The sequence below is a fragment of the Gasterosteus aculeatus genome, chromosome Y (assembly GCF_964276395.1).
Source record: "Gasterosteus aculeatus chromosome Y, fGasAcu3.hap1.1, whole genome shotgun sequence".
NCBI classification, from domain to species: domain Eukaryota; kingdom Metazoa; phylum Chordata; class Actinopteri; order Perciformes; family Gasterosteidae; genus Gasterosteus; species Gasterosteus aculeatus.
Window position 1 is genome coordinate 17742417 of NC_135709.1, and position 20105 is coordinate 17762521.

The following is a 20105-nucleotide window of genomic DNA, read 5'->3' on the forward strand; positions in this document are numbered from 1 at the left end:
CTCTGCTGCCGTAACTTCGCCTCGTCCGCTCGGAGCTCTGCAGGCGTCTAAGAACTCGCGCATGCGCGTTACAGATGTGAGCGGAGTCACGTGTTTACAAGTAATGTTTGAACCTGCCCGCATTATTATGTCTTAAACGCATCTTATTAACAGCACGCAGTCCGTAGTTTCATATTTATGGCGTTTTAAGTGAAATATTAAATACGTTGAAATCACGTCTTCGCGTAGACCAAATTTCGCCGACCAGTTCATTAATTATTATGAAAATCTTAACGTTAATATCGTCTATCTTTCAACCTTACGTTACATCATGACACATTTGTCAACAAATTAACGTTTTCTGGCACGTTGATGTTTCATCCCATTTTTAGCCGGTTGAAAAGACGTTGAAATGAGGTCTTAGACGTTCAGACCTCATTTCAACCCGATTTCAACCATATTTCAACGTTGAAATTACGTCTTGTGCTCACTGGGGAGAGTCATGCAGTCATCCCTGTGCACTTAACTTCATACGTTATATAATTGCTATGATGCCATCGATCCACACAAAATGACACATCTTTTTGTTGCCATTACTTTTTCACTTTTTCGGCAGCATGACTGAAAAAGTGAAAAAGTAATGGCAACAAAAAGATGTGTCATTTTGTGTGGATCGATGGCATCATAGCAATTATATAACGTATGAAGTTAAGTGCACAGGGTGCATCCAAACTAACTGCAGATACTTTCTAGCTTAACATTTAAGGATACCAAAGCAAACCTGTAAAACAACAAATCAACTAAATAATTACTACAACCAGAAATTTGAGGGTCTGGAGCCCCGCAGAGGTCTCCAATTGTGGGTACATAAGAATCTGCAGCGAGGTAAGCGCGCCTCCGGTGTTACTCCCCCCGCCCGCCTCCCTCGCTTCCTCTCCATCCTCCCCGCGCTGAACCAGAACCACTCGCCTTCTGTCGGGCTTCACATCCGGGTCATCCCGCTGCTGTCTCGTCTCACTCGCGTCCGTGTGTTCGACCGCGGTGGTAAATCCTTTTTTCGTCTTTTCCGCCGCCGCGCGGTGGGGGGACGGGGGGGGCGGGGGGCGATGGAGCCGCTGTGAGGCTGCAGCCCGGTTCGCACAAAAAAAGGGGGCTGTGATGACACGGTAAGGAGGGGCTAGCGTGCGGGCCAGTGCGCGGCGGATCGACTCGAGCCCCAACGATGTCTAAGAGCCTCAAGAAGAAGAACCACTGGACCAACAAAGTCCACGAAGCGGCGATCACCCGCGGCAAGGACGGCGAGCTCGGGTTCGAGCTGAGGGGGGGCGCGGAGATCGGCCAGTTCCCCTACTTCGGCGAGGTGAGGCAGGGCAAGGGTCTGCTCCAGAGCGGGAAGCTGGCCCAGGATGAGCTGCTGCTGGAGGTCAACAACATGCCGGTGGCCGGGCTCACCACCCGGGACGTGCTGGCCGTGATTAAGCACTGCAAGGACCCGGTCCGCCTCAAGTGTGTCAAGCAAGGTGAGGAACGGCGAACGCGGAGTTGCGGGGCGGAGTGCGTGCGTGCACGTGCGTCGCTGGTTTGATTAAGATGCCAGTTGTGCAGTCATCTGTCAGTGTGCTCCGCAGGGCTCGTTGCCGGTGAACTGGGACGTAACGGTGGGTTCGGTCACTACGGAGAGCAGTCGCCGCTTATTTACCACGGCGTCGCTGGTTCGACGCCACCGCCTGCAGGGGAGGGAGGGAGGGGGGGGGGGCGTGTCCGCTTAGGCGTCACGCCACAGACAGAAGGACAGGCAGTCTGTCTCATTACACCACAATCACATATTGATCAGGTGTGCCGTCTACTTGGTGTGCATTAACACACACACCCCACCCTCCCACAGTAGGAAGACGTCCCACTAATTGCAGACACGCAACAAACAAACCCGTTCCGCTGTGAAAGGGTCCCGTGTTCGCATGTGGAGATGAATTGTGCAGGTCTCTTGCCGTCACGCCTCGAGGAGCTTTGGAGTGTTTTGTTATTGTCAGCTGGTGCTGTGTGTGATTATTGTGGCCTCCTGAAGCTCGAGGCTTATTCAGCAGCGGATTCGTGGCCGCGGCGTCGACCTGAGTGACCTGCTTCTGTCATCTGGCGTGGCGAGAACATCGCGTCGTGCGGAGGAGATGCTTATCGTCGCACCCTCTGCGGCTCACTTTGAGGGGCTGCATTCTCAGCCATGAAATGAGCATTAACAGTGGCTTGTTTCTGGGACGAGAGGGGGAAAAAACACGCCACTTTTTGCCACTATATTTGGATAATGCTGAGTTTGCTCACAAAGGATTTGTCTCTCGCACTCCTCGCCTGTCCGCTCGCGCTCTGTCCCGGTGTTCCTGGGGGTCGCTTCACCGTAATTGCATATCGAGTGAGAGCGTAAGAGCACTGTCCTGTGATGTGTCAGGGGTTAAATGCTGATGTGCATGTATCTCAGACAGGTCTGCGCCCCCCCCCCCTCCCTCTAATCCATTTAAACATAAAGCTGTTTGTTGAACCGCCCACCTCACACAGCTGAACAGGGCCTTTTCGTACTTCGTACTCGCCCTCTGCTGCGTGTGCACAACTCGCCGTCGCCTTATACGTTCTTATGCTCCGTTCGGTCTCTGCTGCTGTCATATGTGCATTTCCCTCCCGCCCGGTGGAGAGTGCCCTGCGTTGACGGCAGTGTGCTGCCAGACAGTTCGGGACACGCTTGTGGCCCACCGAGGAATCGGCTACAACTATAACGGGCTATTTTCAGGTCAGGTGGAACACCCGTCCCCCGGTCCCCCCGTCCCCTGAGGGAGTACATGAGTGACAGCGCGGGCCGATGGACCTGCAGAGTGAGCTCACAGTCTGTCTGTGCGCTGACCTCCTCTCATCCGCTCTACTTACCGACTTCGGAGGGAACGTGCACGTCCGGATTAGGGATTCCTCTGTGTAGAGACGCCGCTGTCACACAGCTTTAACTGGATCGGACTTGGTCCATCATTTCTGGTGTCGCTGCATTTCCTGGCCGAACGTGCCGTTTTTCAATGATGGTTCAATGCAAGTTCCCTTGTCACGACATGCAGATGGGAGTTGCAGTGTGTGTCTGTGTGTGTGTGTGTGTGTGTGTGTGTGTGTGTGTGTGTGTGTGTGTGTGTGTGTGTGTGCATCAAAGGGTCTCAGTTCACACAAATGGATGTGCTTCAAATACATCCCAACTAAATGGAAAAACGAACTATTTGTATATTTATGCAAGAGAAACTTTGCAACCGTAAGATGATATTACAAATCTATTTAGCTTCTTCAGTTCGAGCGTGCCAGCGTTGTACATGCTCACTGGCACGCTGCCATGACTTATTGGGACACTTAAATAGAACAGCAATTGTTTGCGTTGTTGGTAACTGCTATGAAAAGTAAAAATGTCTGCAGGGAAAAGGCTCCTCTACACAGCAACCCATGTATTATTACACACACACACACTCTCTTTTTAAAGGGTTGTTTTTGAGCTTCAACGATGAGATTATTTCCAAATGCATTCATAATTAAAAAAACATACCGATTTTCTTTTTAAATGCTGGTTACCAAATATTCTCGGGCTCTCTCCGCCTGTTTGTAATTATCTGATAAACATCTTTTGTCCGTGTTCATCTCAATCCAATCAGCACCCACGGGAGCGAAGTCAAAACGGCTGTTGGGTTCAGTGAGGCAGATTTCTAGAAGTGGAGCCACGGAGATCATCACCGCCGAGAGGTGTTAGAACTGTATGCAGGGAAGTGCGATTGTGTGTTTTTGTTTGTGTGTGTGTGTGTAAGTGAGAAAGCGGGATGGAGTTTCAAAAGAATAGTATGGCAAAGGTGTGAAACAGATTATTCACATCATCTCTAGCAGATTACTTATTTGAAAAGTAAGTAGATCCTTTTGTTTCTTTATTGTGCAGACTTCTCGTCATAATGACCAATGGACAAACTATTAGGGTGAACGCCTTGTCTTTGTCTTTCATTGGTCCCCTGACAAGCTAAATTACAGACTTTATACGACATTGTTTCCTAGTATTTGGTTTTGTTGGCTCTATTTATGTGCTCCTTAGCACTATTTCTTTCCTGTTTTTCTCTGTTTTCAGAACAAGGGGAAAACAATATTTCCCACAATTAAAGAAGTATTTTACCTATAAATACCAAAGCCCTCTTTTGGTTTCCTTTAATCAAGTTACAGTCACTACGATACAAATTATATAAATAATATTAATGTCAGTTTTTTTTAACCGTGTATTTTTTCATTCAGATTACATTAGAATCATACCGGTGTGGAGGGTGTAAAGTGACGAGACAGGAGACGGAGATGCGTGTCAGCGAGTCAACTTTACTCTCCACTTCAACACTCAGAACAACATGTGAGAACTACTGCAGACAGCACGTTAACCTCACATCCAAAACTTTTCCTTAAAGGTACAGTCCCCTAGTGAATGTCTCCCCAGCGTTACTTGTGGGTCACCACACAGGCCCCCCCAGAATTCACCCATAACCACAGGCCAAGACCAAACAGGTACCCCACAGAGAACATAGGACACTACATGCCAATGCAGAACAGTCCAGCCCATACAGTCCCGAAGAAGGTCAACGCACAGGGGGGCGGACCAGGCGGCCATAACGGCTGCGCTTAACAGGAGAAGGGCGAAGGGCGGGAGGCAGGGCAGGAGCAGGGGACGGGGCCAAGACCGCCGCCGGGGGCCGCCCTCGGCGTGGGGGCCGGGCCAGCTGGAGCGGTTCGCCAATATCCACATGAGCAGGTTTGAGACGGTCTATAGCTACCCGCTCAGGCCTACCCCCCATATCCACAACAAAGTTCTTAGACCCCCCCACCAGGACACGGAAGGGCCCATCGTAAGGGGGCTGCAGCGGGGCGCGATGGCCATCGTGGCGAATGAAGACGTACTTCGCCGACGGCAAATCCTTTGGAACATAGGACTGGGGGAGGCCATGGCGAGACGTCGGAATAGGAATGAAAGCGTCGGCAACTTCCCGGGACACCGCACGATGGGAGGCAACTGACCATGGGGCCGTGGCATCCGGAAGAAACTCCCCCGGGACGCGCAGCGGCTGGCCGTACACCAGCTCGGCCGATGAGGCTTGAAGATCTTCCTTGGGGGCGGAGCGAAGGCCAAGCATAACCCACGGGAGGCGGTCAGCCCAGTCGGCGCCCGTAAGGCTGGCCCTGAGCGCTGCCTTCATGTCACGATGAAACCGCTCGCAAAGTCCGTTGCTCTGTGGGTTATAGGCCGTGGTACGGTGGACCTTTACCCCCAGGACCTCGGCAACCGCAGTCCAAAGCTCCGATGTAAACTGCGGACCCCTGTCCGAGGAGAGGTCGGACGGTGTGCCAAAACGGGCCACCCAAGCCATAATGAACGCCCGGGCCACCTCAGCTGCTGTAGTGGAGGACAGGGGAACCACTTCTGGCCACCTGGTGGTCCTGTCCACCATGGTGAGTAGGTAGGTGTAACCACGGGAGGGGGGAAGTGGCCCCACCAGGTCCACGTTCACATGATCAAAACGCCTCTCAGGCACTTTGAAAGGTGCCAAAGGGGCCCTGGTATGACGAGTCACTTTCGCACGCTGGCACGCCACACAGGCCGCAGCCCAGACCCTGACGTCCTTCCGCAGGCCTGGCCAGACGAATTTAGCCCCCACCAGCTTGATGGAGGCTCTCCCCCCCGGGTGGGAAAGCCCGTGTATGGCGTCAAAAACCTTACGCCTCCAGCCAGCCGGCACCATGGGGCGCGGCAGGCCAGTGGAGATGTCACAGAGGAGTGTAGCGTTGGCTGTGTCGAACACCACATCTTCCATGACCAGCGCCGTGGGAGCCGTCCTGTAGGCCTGCACCTCAGAGTCCGCGGCCTGATCCCCAGCCATGGCCGCGTAGTCGAGGCCCAAGTGGACGGACCCAGTGACTGCTCGGGAGAGGCAATCGGCGACGAAATTGTCCTTGCCGGCCACGTGCTGGATGTCAGTGGTGTACTCCGAGATAGCAGAAAGCTGGCGCTGCTGTCGACCAGACCATGGCTCCGAAGACTTGGCCATGGCGAACGTCAACGGCTTGTGGTCAACGAAAGCCGTGAACCGCCGGCCTTCCAACAGGAAACGGAAATGACGGGTGGCGAGGAAAAGACCCAGGAGCTCCCTGTCGAAAGCGCTGTATTTCCTCTCGTTGTCACGGAGCTTCCTGCTGAAAAAGGCCAGCGGCTGCCAGGCTCCGCCTACCCACTGTTCACACACAGCCCCCACCGCGTAATCCGAGGCGTCTGTAGTAAGAGCAACTGGGGCGGTAGGAGACGGATGTGCCAACAGAGCAGCGTTGGCCAGCGCGGTTTTGGCAGCGTCAAAAGCAGCAGCCATCCCTGCGGACCAATCCAACACGTCCGCCGGCCTCTGACCCCGCAAGGCGTCATACAAGGGTCGCATGAGTTGAGCCGCATGGGGAAGGAAACGGTTGTAGAAATTCACCATGCCCAGGAACTCCTGCAGGGACTTCATAGTGAGCGGGCGTGGGAAACCGGCGACGGCCTCCACCTTGGCCGGGAGGGGTACGGCTCCCTGCGGGGTGACGTGGTGGCCGAGAAAAGTGATGGCCGACTGGCCAAACTCGCACTTGGCCGGATTGATGATGAGACCATGCTCACTTAGCCGGCCGAACAGCTGCCGGAGATGCGTCAGGTGGTCGTCTGCGGACGCGCTGGCCACAAGAATGTCGTCCAAGTACACAAACAGGAACGGCATGTCTCGTAGCACAGAGTCCATGAGGCGCTGAAACGTCTGCGCCGCACCCTTGAGACCGAATGGCATCCGCAGGAATTCGAAAAGGCCAAAGGGCGTGATGACTGCCGTCTTGGGAACATCCTGTGGGCGGACGGGCACCTGGTGGTAACCGCGCACCAGGTCCACCTTCGAAAAGATTGTGGCACCAGCTAGGTGGGCGGAGAAATCTTGTATGTGCGGCACTGGGTAACGGTCGGGGGTGGTGGCGTTGTTCAGGCGACGGAAATCACCGCAGGGACGCCAACCACCATCAGCCTTGGTCACCATGTGCAGGGGGGACGCCCACGGGCTGTTGGAGCGGCGCACGATGCCGAGGTGCTCCATGGTGGCGAATTCCTCCTTGGCAATCGCAAGCTTGGCCGAGTCGAGGCGCCGGGCCCGTGCATAGACTGGGGGGCCAATCGTGGTGATGTAGTGCTCCACACCATGCTTAGCCACCGCTGATGAAAACGTGGGCGTGGTGATATCCGGGAATTCAGCCAGCAGGCGGTGATACAGGTCCCCTGTGGCAAACGTGTTCGACAGACAAAGCGCCCCCTCCCCCCCCAGCGTGCAGGGGTATGAAGCAAAAGACAGGGCGTCGATCAGGCGGCAGTTTGTAACATCCACCAACAGTCTGTAAGCACACAGGAAATCCGCGCCCAGGAGCGGCGTAGACACGGCGGCCATGACGAAGTCCCAGCCGAAACGCCGCCCGCCGAAACACACCTCCACATACCTCGTGCCGTAGGTACGAATGGGCGTGCCATTAGCAGCGTCCATCGGGGGGCCATGTCCGCCAGCCATGGTGTCCACAGGCTTCGCCGGCAGGATGCTGCGCTGAGCCCCAGAATCGACCAGCAGCCGCCGGCCGGACAAGGTGTCAGCGACGAACAACAGCTTGCAGTCACGGCCGGCGCCCATAGCTGCTAATGAGCGCCGGCCCTGGCTTTTCCCTGGGCCCCAAAACTGCAAGGCTGGCGACACTGCTTGGCCTTGGCCCCAAACCTGGAATGGTAATAACACCACCCGTCCTCCCGCTGTTGGCGGGCCGTTACAGCCGCTGCAGTGTCCGGGCCGTCCTCCAGGGGTGGAAGCGAAACAGACGCGTGCTGGGCGGGTAGCAGCGCGTGGACAAACTGCTGCCGGTTGGCGAGGAAAATCCTGTCTGCCTCCAACGCCAGCGCCCGATAGTCCATGGAGGAAGTGAGGGCGGAGCAGGCCAGCGCGGTGCGCACGGGCGCCGGAAGCTGCCGCAGGAAGATGTGGGCGAAAAGGAACGAGGGATCCGCCGCGCCCAGCACAGCCAGCATCCTCTCCATCAACTCGGACGGCTTGCCGTCACCAAGCCCATTCAGGGACAGCAGACGGTCCGCTTTCTCCAGCTCCGACAGTTCAAAGAGTTTTAACAGGAATGTTTTGAGCGCGTCGTACTTCCCGTTAGCTGGAGGAGCCTCCAACAGCGCCATAGCCCTGGCCGTCGTCGAGGCATCCAAGGCCGAAACAACGTGGAAATACTTTGTAACATCCTGCGTAATTCCTCTCAGCTGGAACTGAGCCTCGATGTGCTGAAACCACGGCCGCGGGTTGCGCTGCCAAAAGTCCGGTAGCTTGATGGTGGCTGCGTAGATAGCGCCGACATTAGCCGCACCGCTAACAACGGCCGGCACCGCAGCAGCATTCTCACCACCGTCGTTGTTCGACATGATCAGCCGTGTTCAAGCGTCGGGGTCACCAAAATGTGGAGGGTGTAAAGTGACGAGACAGGAGACGGAGATGCGTGTCAGCGAGTCAACTTTACTCTCCACTTCAACACTCAGAACAACATGTGAGAACTACTGCAGACAGCACGTTAACCTCACATCCAAAACTTTTCCTTAAAGGTACAGTCCCCTAGTGAATGTCTCCCCAGCGTTACTTGTGGGTCACCACACCGGGATGAAATCACAACATCCAAGAAATGCAAACATAAAGCCCAGAGACATGCCACTGCTCACTGATATTCATTTTCCTCTATCCAAATTGTCTTTTTTGCCTCTTCGAGAGGATTGTGGAGGAGAAAGAGCCCAGGACGTTTCATTCCTCCGTGTTTATGAGAACAATATGTGGAGCTTTCTGAGGAAAAACAACAGGAGTTCAAAATGTTAACGTGCCGTTTGACATCCAAATTGGAGCTCGGGCATCCTCACGCTGTGCAGCAGCTCTCCACCGCAGCCCGCACAGGCTAAGGGGCTATGTATAGTTTATATTATAACTTCCTGTCTAGGAAGTCCTTTGACCATCCCTAGTGCCCATCTGCTGCCTCCACCAGCGAACTCCAGAACAATGGTTCCTACAGGTATTTATAACAATGCTTAAAGGTGTGAAAGTCAGTGTTCACACCTCTGGGAGTCTTCTGGTGAGTTCAATGTAACTCGGATTTCGAATGATCCTTAGTCAATATCAGTGGTTGTTCAAGTATTACATGCATGCATTCCAGTTGATTACATTACATCAAATACAATCATAACTGCATTGGTATTATTCTAGTACAATTGCAGAATTACAGTGGTTTTACAATATTGTCATTACTTTATTGATTACACAGTTTCAGAATCATGGCTGTATTCTGGTGTACACTATATGCATTTTATTAATTTTATGAACCGGATCGTATATTTGTTTCTAATATCCTACACACTTTATGAAAGAATCCAAAGGACCCAAAGAAAATGGGTCCCGGAATCCAGAGATAAAATGTTCTACCTATTTATTGTCTATGCTGATTTCTGATTGCAATTTTGGATTTTGTTAAAAGAACCCCTTTCTCCTCCCGAGAATTGCATGCTTAAGTTATAATAAGCTGTGCTTGCTAAGCTATTTTTGGATATACGCACCAAGCAGAAGGAGTTTAGCTTGACATTAATGCAAGCACCAATCTGAGATGCATTAAATAACTGGTGTACAATTTGCATTTTTTATGTTTTGAGAAAGTGCACCCTGGAGGATTGTTGGAAGTTGTCAAGTTTCCATGTGGTGCCCGTCCTCTTTGGCTGCAGTACGGCGGGACAGATTGAGCAGAGGGAGTGAAGGCGACCTTTTTCTCTTTGTGTCGCTTTGTTGATGAGGAGCTTGAAGAATCAGTGCATAACATCCTGTCTGCTCCGTTGGTATTAATAACTCACTGAGAGATAAGTTCTGTCAGAAGCGGAGGATGATATTTATTGAGGCTAGAAGCTGCCGCAGCATCGCTCAGAGGAACTCAAGCTGAGCCGGCCAATGACCAAATATCCAACGGTCCGGCTATATGAATTAGGTCAATATAATTCTCCTCACCATGGACACACCGCAAGCCACATTCTGGGGCTGTGCTGCAGCATGTGGAGGGCATAGGCTGGTTAGTGTGAATAAGACACGACTGAGGGGAGGTTTGTCCAAACTGTTCACTATCGTTCAGTCCTAATAGATCCGTTTCAACCACAGTGACTTGAATTTTTTCTTGCATTTGCTTCTTTTTAGTATTAGCTGCCTGTGATTGGTTGCGATGTCCAGCGCTCTCATGCATCAGCTGGAGATGTTGGTCCTAAACAACATGGTTGTCGTTTTTTGGTAGAGATAAGTGTCTGGTTTAAGGATTTTTCTGGAAGCACAGACATTTTTCTGATGGATCACCATGGTGATGTAACTTCATGATTCAGTGTGTGAGGAGGGTGTAAGTATTTCACACGAGTGTGTTGCCATGAAAAGCAGTTCATCCGGCTGAGATTAAACACCATATTCTTATGAATATTAATGATGGTTTCCTGTCTGTTTGTTTGTGCACATGATTTTTATTGTGGGAACAACAGTAAATGATAAGTTTTTTGATGCGTCTCTGTGTGACATCTCGGCATTATAGATGTTTTTGTGAAATGACTAGATCAGAAGTAGCTGGTCATTAAAGTTATTAAATAAAAGGGAAAGAGCACAAAGCGTTTATATTTATATTTGTATAACAATCAAATACAAATATTTATATAAAAATCAAATTCAATAATTTCTAATTGATTAATAACTTTTGGCACTGCAGAGTATATTTATATACTCAGTGTAGAAATCCACATGTAATCGTCAGTGCTGAACCGACTGAAATGAGCTTTTTCTACACATGTTGTGCATCATGTGTAGAAACCATTCACTTATATTTGTGTTTTCGTGTATTTACAATTCCTCTTGATAAAGCATCCTTATTTTGAGTGGATGTATAGTGACCTATGTCACTGCCAGTATGCGTGGTGTGAATCAAAGTAGTAGCATTGCAAGGAAAAGCATATAAAGGGTCACGTCTGCATCAAAACAAGGTTTTACGCAGCAGCAGCGGCTGAGTGGATAATTTAAGGTAACGAATAGCAGCGGTGAAGTAAGAGTCAGATGATTAGTATGTAAAGGATTGTGTCATTATAAAAACACTACCATCGAGTAGTTTAATCTAAAACAATTCAGCCTATTTCATAAACCCACCATATTTAGAATGATACATCCAGATGTCAGGAAAACTATTAGTTAAATAAATAGTTAATTAAAATGAAATGAATGTGGTGGTTAAACTGTAGCAGTCCGAGAGACACACAACCATGTCTCACCTCTGATGAAAGTGATTCAGTGTGTACGTGTGTGTGACCTTTGTGTGTCTGCTTGCACACACCAGTTCTACAGAGTGATACGTTATTCCAGCAGATATGGCACAGGAGACGTCCTCCAGATTAAGCAGAAGCTTGAGAATCTGAATGAGGAGGATAATGAAAAGCTGGCGTTGGGAGACGCTCCGGCTGCGCAGCTGGAACCGCTGGATGGTTCCCGGCAATGGCTGCGACTTCCTTAAGAGGCTCATCGTTCCTCATCAATCCTGAGCAGAATATCATGGATTGGAGCAGAATCACGCACACAGCATATTCCTCGAATGTACAAAACATGAAAGACATTGTCATGATATTGTTAAAGCCCTTTCTTATACATTCACACCTCAACCGTTTCAAAATCCTTTAATCTGTTTTCGTATTTTCAATCCATATACCAACCATTGTGTTTATGTTTATTGAGGAAAATGAAGATATAATGTATGTGACCTGCTTTTAGCTTATAATTGTACCCAAAATTATAGTTGCTTTGATGGTAATGGATCAGTTCACTATATATTAGGATTTAATTGCTGGACTGATATAGATAGATTGCATGAATTGCACTGCTGATATAATTATGTTCATTGCAGCAGGAAGCTTTCTTGGAAGAAATCTCTTCATTCACTTAATTTGCATTTCATCACTGTAGTTCAGCGGTTCCCAAACTCAAGAATGCCGCGGCCCACTTTGAAATCTGAAAATCTTTTGCGGCCCACACAAACCTTTAATCACAACTCTGATCAAAACATAAACTAGGGATGATTAAATGACCTTAGGAATTTAACCGATTCAAAATGTATTAACCGACAATGTATGTTTTGTATACCATTTTCTCCAGAGCTCATGTGCCGTGTTTTCCGCACAATAAGGCGCATAAGATACTGCAGTCTATCAGCGCAAATCACTGTCAAAATTCGAGAGCGCAAATCAGGTTGATGCGCGAGCGTAAATCAAACATCCGTCATATCAGCGCAGCTTGAAATGGGGAGCGCAATCAGGGGAGACAAACACCTCCATGCAGCCGCATTTAAAACAGGAGCCGACGCAGATACAAAAACACGCACCTCTTCATGTCTCATCAGAGGAGGCTCGCGAGGTGAGGGGAGACGAGGAATAAATTGGCCTGCCGTGGGAAGACAGAACGCGTAATATTGTGGTTGGCCGTTCGTATGCCCTTCGTCTTTTTTATTTTAAAGTCACACTCACAGCGTGGGCTCTCTCTCTGTAGGGACTCAGAGGATGTAAATGTGTGTCTGGCCTTGATCACGGTGCTGTGGAGAGATGCATGCAGGAACATCATCATTAATACTCATCCCAGGATGAGTGGGGGGGGGGGGGGTGGATCAATATTAAGACCTTTAGGAGAGACACTCTGACATTTAATATTAATGATAGGCCCTGCCGTCTGCTGTAATAACGCCATTAGAACTACAAGAAACAGATACCCAATCAACAACTATATGGCCTCACTACATCCCTGCAGGTAGAGACGATCTCTACTTCTTTGCCTTAATTCAGCATGAACAGGACCGCAGGTGAGGTGAACAAAGGACCAACAGGGAGGAGGGCGGAGGGAAATTTGACATGTATTCGTTTTTTTGGCTCAACTTAATCAATGAACAAATGGAATATTGTGTACTAAAATTAAATGCAATGACACAAAAGACACACAAAATAAATCCATCATTGTGCAGGAACCTGTTTATTAAACTTAAAACAATAATATAAACTGTACAGCAGTGATTCACTAGAAGAAATAAGGCAACCCTTTAACTGCCTGCTCCACCTTTTGGTAGAGCACATTTTGAGTCACTATATCTTATTGAAAAATATATTGACCATAACTTAACCTTATTGAGCCATCTCTACCACTTGGTTGAGGATTGTAATTGTAAAAGAATCCACCAGATGTCACTGTTACTGTTAGAAGAAGGCCTTCTCAGCTAACCTCTTCACAGGAAGATTTAGATTAGATTAGATTCAACTTTATTGTCATTGCACAGGGTACAAGTACTGAGGCAACAAAATGCAGTTTAACATCCAACCAGAAGTGCAAAATAGCAAAAAAGTGCAGAGTATGTGCATATGTTAAGTGTAATATGTGAATAAATAAAATCAGGAGAGAATAAATCAGGAGAATACGTCCCCTTCTGACTCAGAAGGCAGCGCAGGTACTGATTCAGGCTCTTGTCATCTCCCGCCTGGACTACTGCAACTCCCTCCTGGCAGGTCTCCCTGCCACCGCCATTCGACCTCTGCAGCTCATTCAGAATGCAGCAGCTCGGCTGGTCTTCAACCTTCCGAAATTCTCCCACACTACTCCACTCCTCCGCTCTCTTCACTGGCTACCGGTGCCGCCCGCATCCAGTTCAAAACATTGGTGCTCACGTACCATGCTGTGAATGGATCGGGTCCAGCTTACATCCAGGACATGGTCAAACCCTACATCCCAACCCGCACTCTCCGCTCTGCATCTGCAAAACTACTCGTCCCTCCCTCACTGAGAGCAAAACACTCGACTAGATCTTGACTCTTCGCTGTCCTTGCGCCAAAATGGTGGAACGAGCTCTCTGAAGACACCAGGACCGCAGAGAGCCTTCACATCTTCCACCGCAAACTAAAGACACACCTCTTCAGACCTCCACTAAAGACTAACAAATTGTAGCACTTAAATTGTACTTGTAACGTCACTCATCTATAGCAAATTGTAAATTGGCTTATTTGAGGAAATTGCACTTTCTTGTTTCTTGTTCTTCTGAGTTTGTACCCTATGATTGAATGCACTTATTGTACGTCGCTTTGGATAAAAGCGTCCGCTAAATTACATTACATTACATTACATTACATGTCATTTAGCTGACGCTTTTATCCAAAGCGACGTACAATAAGTGCATTCAACCATAGGGTACAAACTCAGGAGAACAAGAAACAAGAAAGTGCAATTTCCTCAAATAAGCGAATTTACAATTTGCTATAGATGAGTGACGTCACAAGTACAATTTAAGTGCTGCAATTTGTTAGTCTTTAGTCGAGGTAGAGTCTGAAGAGGTGTGTCTTTAGTTTGCGGCGGAAGATGTGAAGGCTCTCTGCGGTCCTGATGTCTTCAGAGAGCGCGTTCCACCATTTCGGCGCAAGGACAGCGAAGAGTCGAGACCTAGTCGAGTGTTTTGCTCTCAGTGAGGGAGGGACGAGTAGTTTTGCAGATGCAGAGCGGAGAGTGCGGGTTGGGATGTAGGGTTTGACCATGTCCTGGATGTAAGCTGGACCCGATCCATTCACAGCATGGTACGTGAGCACCAGTGTTTTGAACTGGATGCGGGCGGCCACCGGTAGCCAGTGAAGAGAGCGGAGGAGTGGAGTAGTGTGGGAGAATTTCGGAAGGTTGAAGACCAGTCGAGCTGCTGCATTCTGAATGAGCTGCAGAGGTTGAATGGCGGTGGCAGGGAGACCTGCCAGGAGGGAGTTGCAGTAGTCCAGGCGGGAGATGACAAGAGCCTGAATCAGTACCTGCGCTGCCTTCTGAGTGAGAAGGGGACGTATTCTCCTGATGTTGTAGAGCGTGTATCTACAGGATCGCGTTGTCGCAGTGATGTTGGGAGTCAGGGAGAGTTGGTTGTCGAGTGTGACGCCGAGGTTCTTAGCAGTCGAAGTGGGCGTTAGCACAGAGTTTCCAAAGTTGACTGTCAGGTCCTGGGTAAGCGAATCTTTTCCGGGAAAGAGAAGTAGTTCAGTCTTGTCGGGGTTGATTTTCAGATGGTGGGCGGACATCCACTGAGAGATGTCAGTTAGACAGGCAGAGATCCGAGCCGCCACCTGGGTGTCCGAGCGAGGGAAGGAGAGAATTAGTTGGGTGTCATCGGCATAGCTGTGGTAGGAGAAGCCATGCGAGCGAATGACAGCGCCAAGAGAGTTGGTGTAAAGCGAAAACAGGAGGGGACCCAGCACGGAACCCTGAGGAACTCCAGTAGTAAGAGGACACGGTTCCGACACAGATCCTCGCCAGGTTACCCGGTAGGTGCGGCCATCGAGGTAGGACGAGAGAAGGGAGAGAGCAGAGCCTGTGACACCAAGTTCTTGAAGGGAGGAAATAAGGATCTGGTGGTTGACCGTGTCAAATGCAGCAGAGAGGTCCAGAAGGATGAGGACAGAGGAGAGAGAGGCGGCTCTAGCAGTGTGGAGTTGCTCAGAGACAGCAAGGAGAGCAGTCTCTGTAGAGTGGCCTGCCTTGAAACCTGACTGGTGGGGGTCAAGGAGGTTGTTACAGTGGAGATAAGAGGAGAGTTGATTAAAGATAGCACGTTCAAGGGTTTTGGACAAGAAGGGAAGAAGAGAGACCGGTCTGTAGTTGTTTTCTTCAGAAGGGTTGAGGGTGGGTTTCTTCAGGAGAGGGTTGACTCTTGCCTCCTTCAGAGAATTGGGAAAACAGCCAGATAACAGAGCGTTGTTGATGAGAAAGGTAAGGAACGGAAGAAGGTCAGGTGCGATAGATTGTAGAAGATGTGATGGAATGGGGTCAAGAGGGCAGGTGGTCGGACGGGCAGAGGTTACTAGGGTAAGAATTTGGTTAGGAGAGAGGGCGGTGAAAGAGGGAAGTGAGGGCGAAAGAGGTGAGGTCGGTGGGACGCGAGAAGTAGGTGGTGGGTTTGAGAAGGAGGAGCGTATGTCAGCTATTTTCTTGGTGAAGTAGTTGACAAAGTCTCCCGGAAGAAGGGTGGAGGGGGGAGGAGGGGTAGGGGGTTCGAGGAGATTGGAGAAGATCGAGAAGAGTTTTTTGGGGTTAGAGAATGAGGATTCGATTTTGGACTGGTAGAAAGAGCTTTTGGCAGCAGAGATAGAGGCAGAGAACGAGGAGAGGAGAGATTGAAATTCAAGCAGGTCGTCAGGTCGTTTATATTTACGCCATCTCCTTTCCGACGCTCGCATGGTGGCTCTCATGGCACGGACCGGTTGAGACAGCCACGGAGCCGGAGGGGATTTGCCAGTCCGTCGTGTCGTAAGAGGGCAGAGAGAGTCTAGAGAGGAGGAAAGAGATGAGAGGAGAGTCTCTGCAGCAGCGTTCGGATGCAAGAGTGAGAAGGAGTCAGTTGAAGGGAGAGCTGATAGAACAGAGGATGCCAGAGAGGAGGGAGAGAGGGAGCGAATATTGCGACGAGCCGGTATAGAGTTAGTCAATGAAGGAGGTTTGTTAGTTATAGAGAGTGGAAGGGAGTAAGAGATGAAGAAGTGATCAGACACATGAAGTGGAGTTACAGAGAGGTTAGTGGTAGAGCAGTTTCTAGTAAAGATGTAGTCAAGGTGATTGCCGGCTTTGTGAGTAGGAGGAGAGGGAGTGCGTGACAGAGCGAAGGAAGAAAGTAGGTGTACGAGGTCAGATGACTTCTCTGTCTGGATGTTGAAGTCACCCAGGAGGATGACCGGAGGACCATTTTCGGGGAAATTAGACAGGAGAATGTCCAATTCTTCCAAAAAATGACCTAAGGAGCCTGGCGGACGGTAGAGGACAATGATGGTTAATTGTACCGGGTGAGTGATTGTTACAGCATGGAATTCAAAGGACAATGGGGTGGCTGGTGGTAGAGGGTAGAGAGAAAAGCTCCATTTGGGTGAAATGAGTAGACCTGTGCCACCACCCCTACCAGTGGGCCTGGGAGTGTGGCTGAAGGAGAAGGCGGAGGAGAGAGCGGCTGGGGTGGATGTGTTCTCGGGTGTGATCCAGGTCTCGGTCAGAGCGAGGAAGTCGAGTGACTGCTGGATAGCAAAGCCGGAGATGAAGTCAGCCTTGCGAGTCGCTGACTGGCAGTTCCAGAGACCTCCTGTGACGAGGTGCTGGACGTGTGAGGAGCGGGTGGGATAGGAGAGAGAGGAGAGGTTACGATAGAGAGCAGATCTAGCCCGAGGCCTGTAGTATCTGCGGGAAGAGATTCGAACAGGCACGGGTGAAGGGGTCAAACACATTATTAAAAATAGCAGAAGAAGGCGCCGCATTCAGCCGCCCCGAAGACTGCCACGAAAGACTCCTTTGTCTTTGTTCTGCTCGTCTTCGTGCTGCGAGGATAAGATAACGCTGAAGCTAACGCTTCCTACGATTTCTAGTTAAATACTCCCTCGTTAGTGGAAGTCGGCTGCGGCTGCGCTGGCCGCTCCCCCGTCGTTTAGGAGACAAAAGGTCGATTGGCCTCGACAGAAACTCCTCAAAATGCAAAGCACCAATAGCTTGACACCCTAATCAGTGAACAAACACCATGTGGTCTTTTGACAAAATGAGAGTTTAAGGATACAAGTCTTATTTGCTTCAGAAAACAAGGCAAAACAGACTTAGATCAGGTCAAAACCTAGCAGAGTTAGGAGGGCACACTGGCAGTTAACTTAATAGTAGAATCTAGAACACAAACTGGCACTAAAAGACTGAAAGAGCTTGAGCAAACTAGCAACCAAGATTACTTCAAACAAAGAGAACTGGTCGTGAGACGAGAAAAAACTAAAGCAAATCAGCAATCAAATTAACTTAAGACACTAGAATCAACAGCAAATTTAGCAGACTAGCTTGGTTTAAAGAAAGAGATACTTAGTCCGATTTCAGGTCGCCTGGATGTCTGGTGGCCTTGTAGAAGAGATGCACACTGGCTAGTTCAGGTCTGGGAAGGGGAATTTAACCTCTGAACGGCTGCGCTGGCCGCTCCCCCGTCGTTTAGGAGACAAAAGGTCGATTGGCCTCGACAGAAACTCCTCAAAATGCAAAGCACCAATAGCTTGACACCCTAATCAGTGAACAAACACCATGTGGTCTTTTGACAAAATGAGAGTTTAAGGATACAAGTCTTATTTGCTTCAGAAAACAAGGCAAAACAGACTTAGATCAGGTCAAAACCTAAATTACATGTAACGTAACGTAACGTAATGTAATGTAATGTAAATAGATATGTACAGTAAGAAATAGTTGTGCAATATGAACAGTAAGAAATGGATATGCAATAACAGTGCAAATGTTGGCAGGAGGAGGGTGTGTGGCAGTCAAGCCAGGGTGGAGGGGGGGAGTACAGTCACTGAGGGAGATGTGTGGGGGTGGGGGGCAGAGTTCAGAGTTCAGGGGGGGCAGAGTTCAGTAGAGTGACAGCCGCAGGGATGAAGCTGTTCCTGAACCTACTGGTCCGGGAACGGATTTGCGTTGAAATAAAACACATCTGATTATGCATTTTTGTAAATATGATATAGTTAATGTTATTTCATCTATGCTAAAATTATTACTTTTTTTCCTTTCTGGTTTACAAACAATAGATGGATGCTAAATCTTTTTACGGTACAAGGCAACGCAATGTTTTGGCACTTGTACCAGAAAATCCTCAAGACTCTGATGCTGATCTGAGTGATGACGATGATCAAATTGAGGATCAGCCCACACAAGCAGAAGAGACTGGGGACACTTCTTTTGAATCCATGGATGAGGAAGAGGTTGCCTCAACAAGCACATCTTCTGCACTTCCTCCTTGCAAGAAGAGCAGAAAAGGGAAGAACGCCCTAAAAACTGTTTCCTTGGAGGAGGCAGAGGACCCACCTGGGCCAAAGAAATGCACAAGGAGAATCTGGAAGCATGAAGAAATTGAGGAATTCCAGGTTCCTGAATCAAGATTTGAACCCCCTGAGGCTGTAAAGACACCCTTCCAGAACTTCAAAATGCTCTTCACTGATCAGATGATTGAACATATTGCTCATCATACCAAACTTTACTCTGCCTAGGAGTTGGGGGATCCAATCAAGACAAGCCCTGAAGAGATTGAAGATTTCCTCTCAATACTACTCTTTATGGGTGTGTTTAACTTCCCCAGCCCTGTCCGACCAAACGGCATTGGTGGAGATACCTTGATTGTAGGAATCAGGAATCAGGAATCAGGAAACATTTATTGGCCAAAATATGTCAAACATACAAGGAATTTGTCTTGGCGGTTAGTGCGCGACAGTAGACAGACAAGACAACAGTGCACAAGTAATAAAATAAAGTGGAATGAAATGCTAATGCAATGGGTTAGTAGAAGAAGGCTATGGGTTAGTAAAAAAACAAGGGAATAAAGTTAAACAAATTTTAAATATTAAAAAGTTAAAAAGAAAAGTATTAAGCATAAAGTGCACTAACAAACAAGTAACAGACAAGAGACAAAGTGACAAGAGACAAAGTGACGAGTGACGACAAAGTGATGAATTGCAGTTAAAGTGGCATGTGCAGTATGAGGGGGAGTGACCGGTGGAGTGTTATAGTCAGGCAGTGGGGGACCGGCTCTGTTGATGAGCCCGACTGCCGACGGGAAGAAACTGTTCGTGTGGCGGGAGGTCGTAGTCCTGATGGACCTCAGCCTCCTGCCAGATGGAAGGGGCACAAACAGTTTATGTCCGGGGTGGGAGGGGTCGGCCACGATCTTTTTAGCTCGCTTCAGAGACCTGGAAGCGAACAAGTCCTGCAGGGACGGCAGATTGCAGCCGATCACCCTCTCTGCAGAGCGGATGACCCGCTGCAGCCTGCCCTTGTCCTTGGCAGTGGCTGCAGCGTACCAGACGGTGATGGAGGAGCAGAGGATGGACTCCATGATGGCCGTGTAGAAGTGGACCATCATCGTCTTTGGCAGGTTGAGTTTCTTCAGCTGCCGCAGGAAGAACAACCTCTGCTGAGCCTTCTTGGTGATGGAGCTGATGTTCAGCTCCCACT

General features: G+C 49.4%; 1 protein-coding gene across 8 annotated transcripts in view; it reads left to right on the forward strand.

Annotated features, from left to right (window-relative positions):
- The first annotated feature begins 866 nt into the window (after positions 1-866).
- LOC120812458 (membrane-associated guanylate kinase, WW and PDZ domain-containing protein 2-like) overlaps positions 867-20105 on the forward strand; it is an 81339-nt gene continuing 62100 nt past the window's right edge. For all 8 annotated transcript variants that reach the window (XM_078097658.1, XM_078097651.1, XM_078097659.1 and 5 more), the window contains exon 1: positions 867-1499. In XM_078097658.1, coding sequence (XP_077953784.1) covers positions 1202-1499 — 298 coding nt within the window. In that variant the 5' untranslated portion in view covers positions 867-1201. The remainder of the gene's footprint in view (positions 1500-20105) is intronic.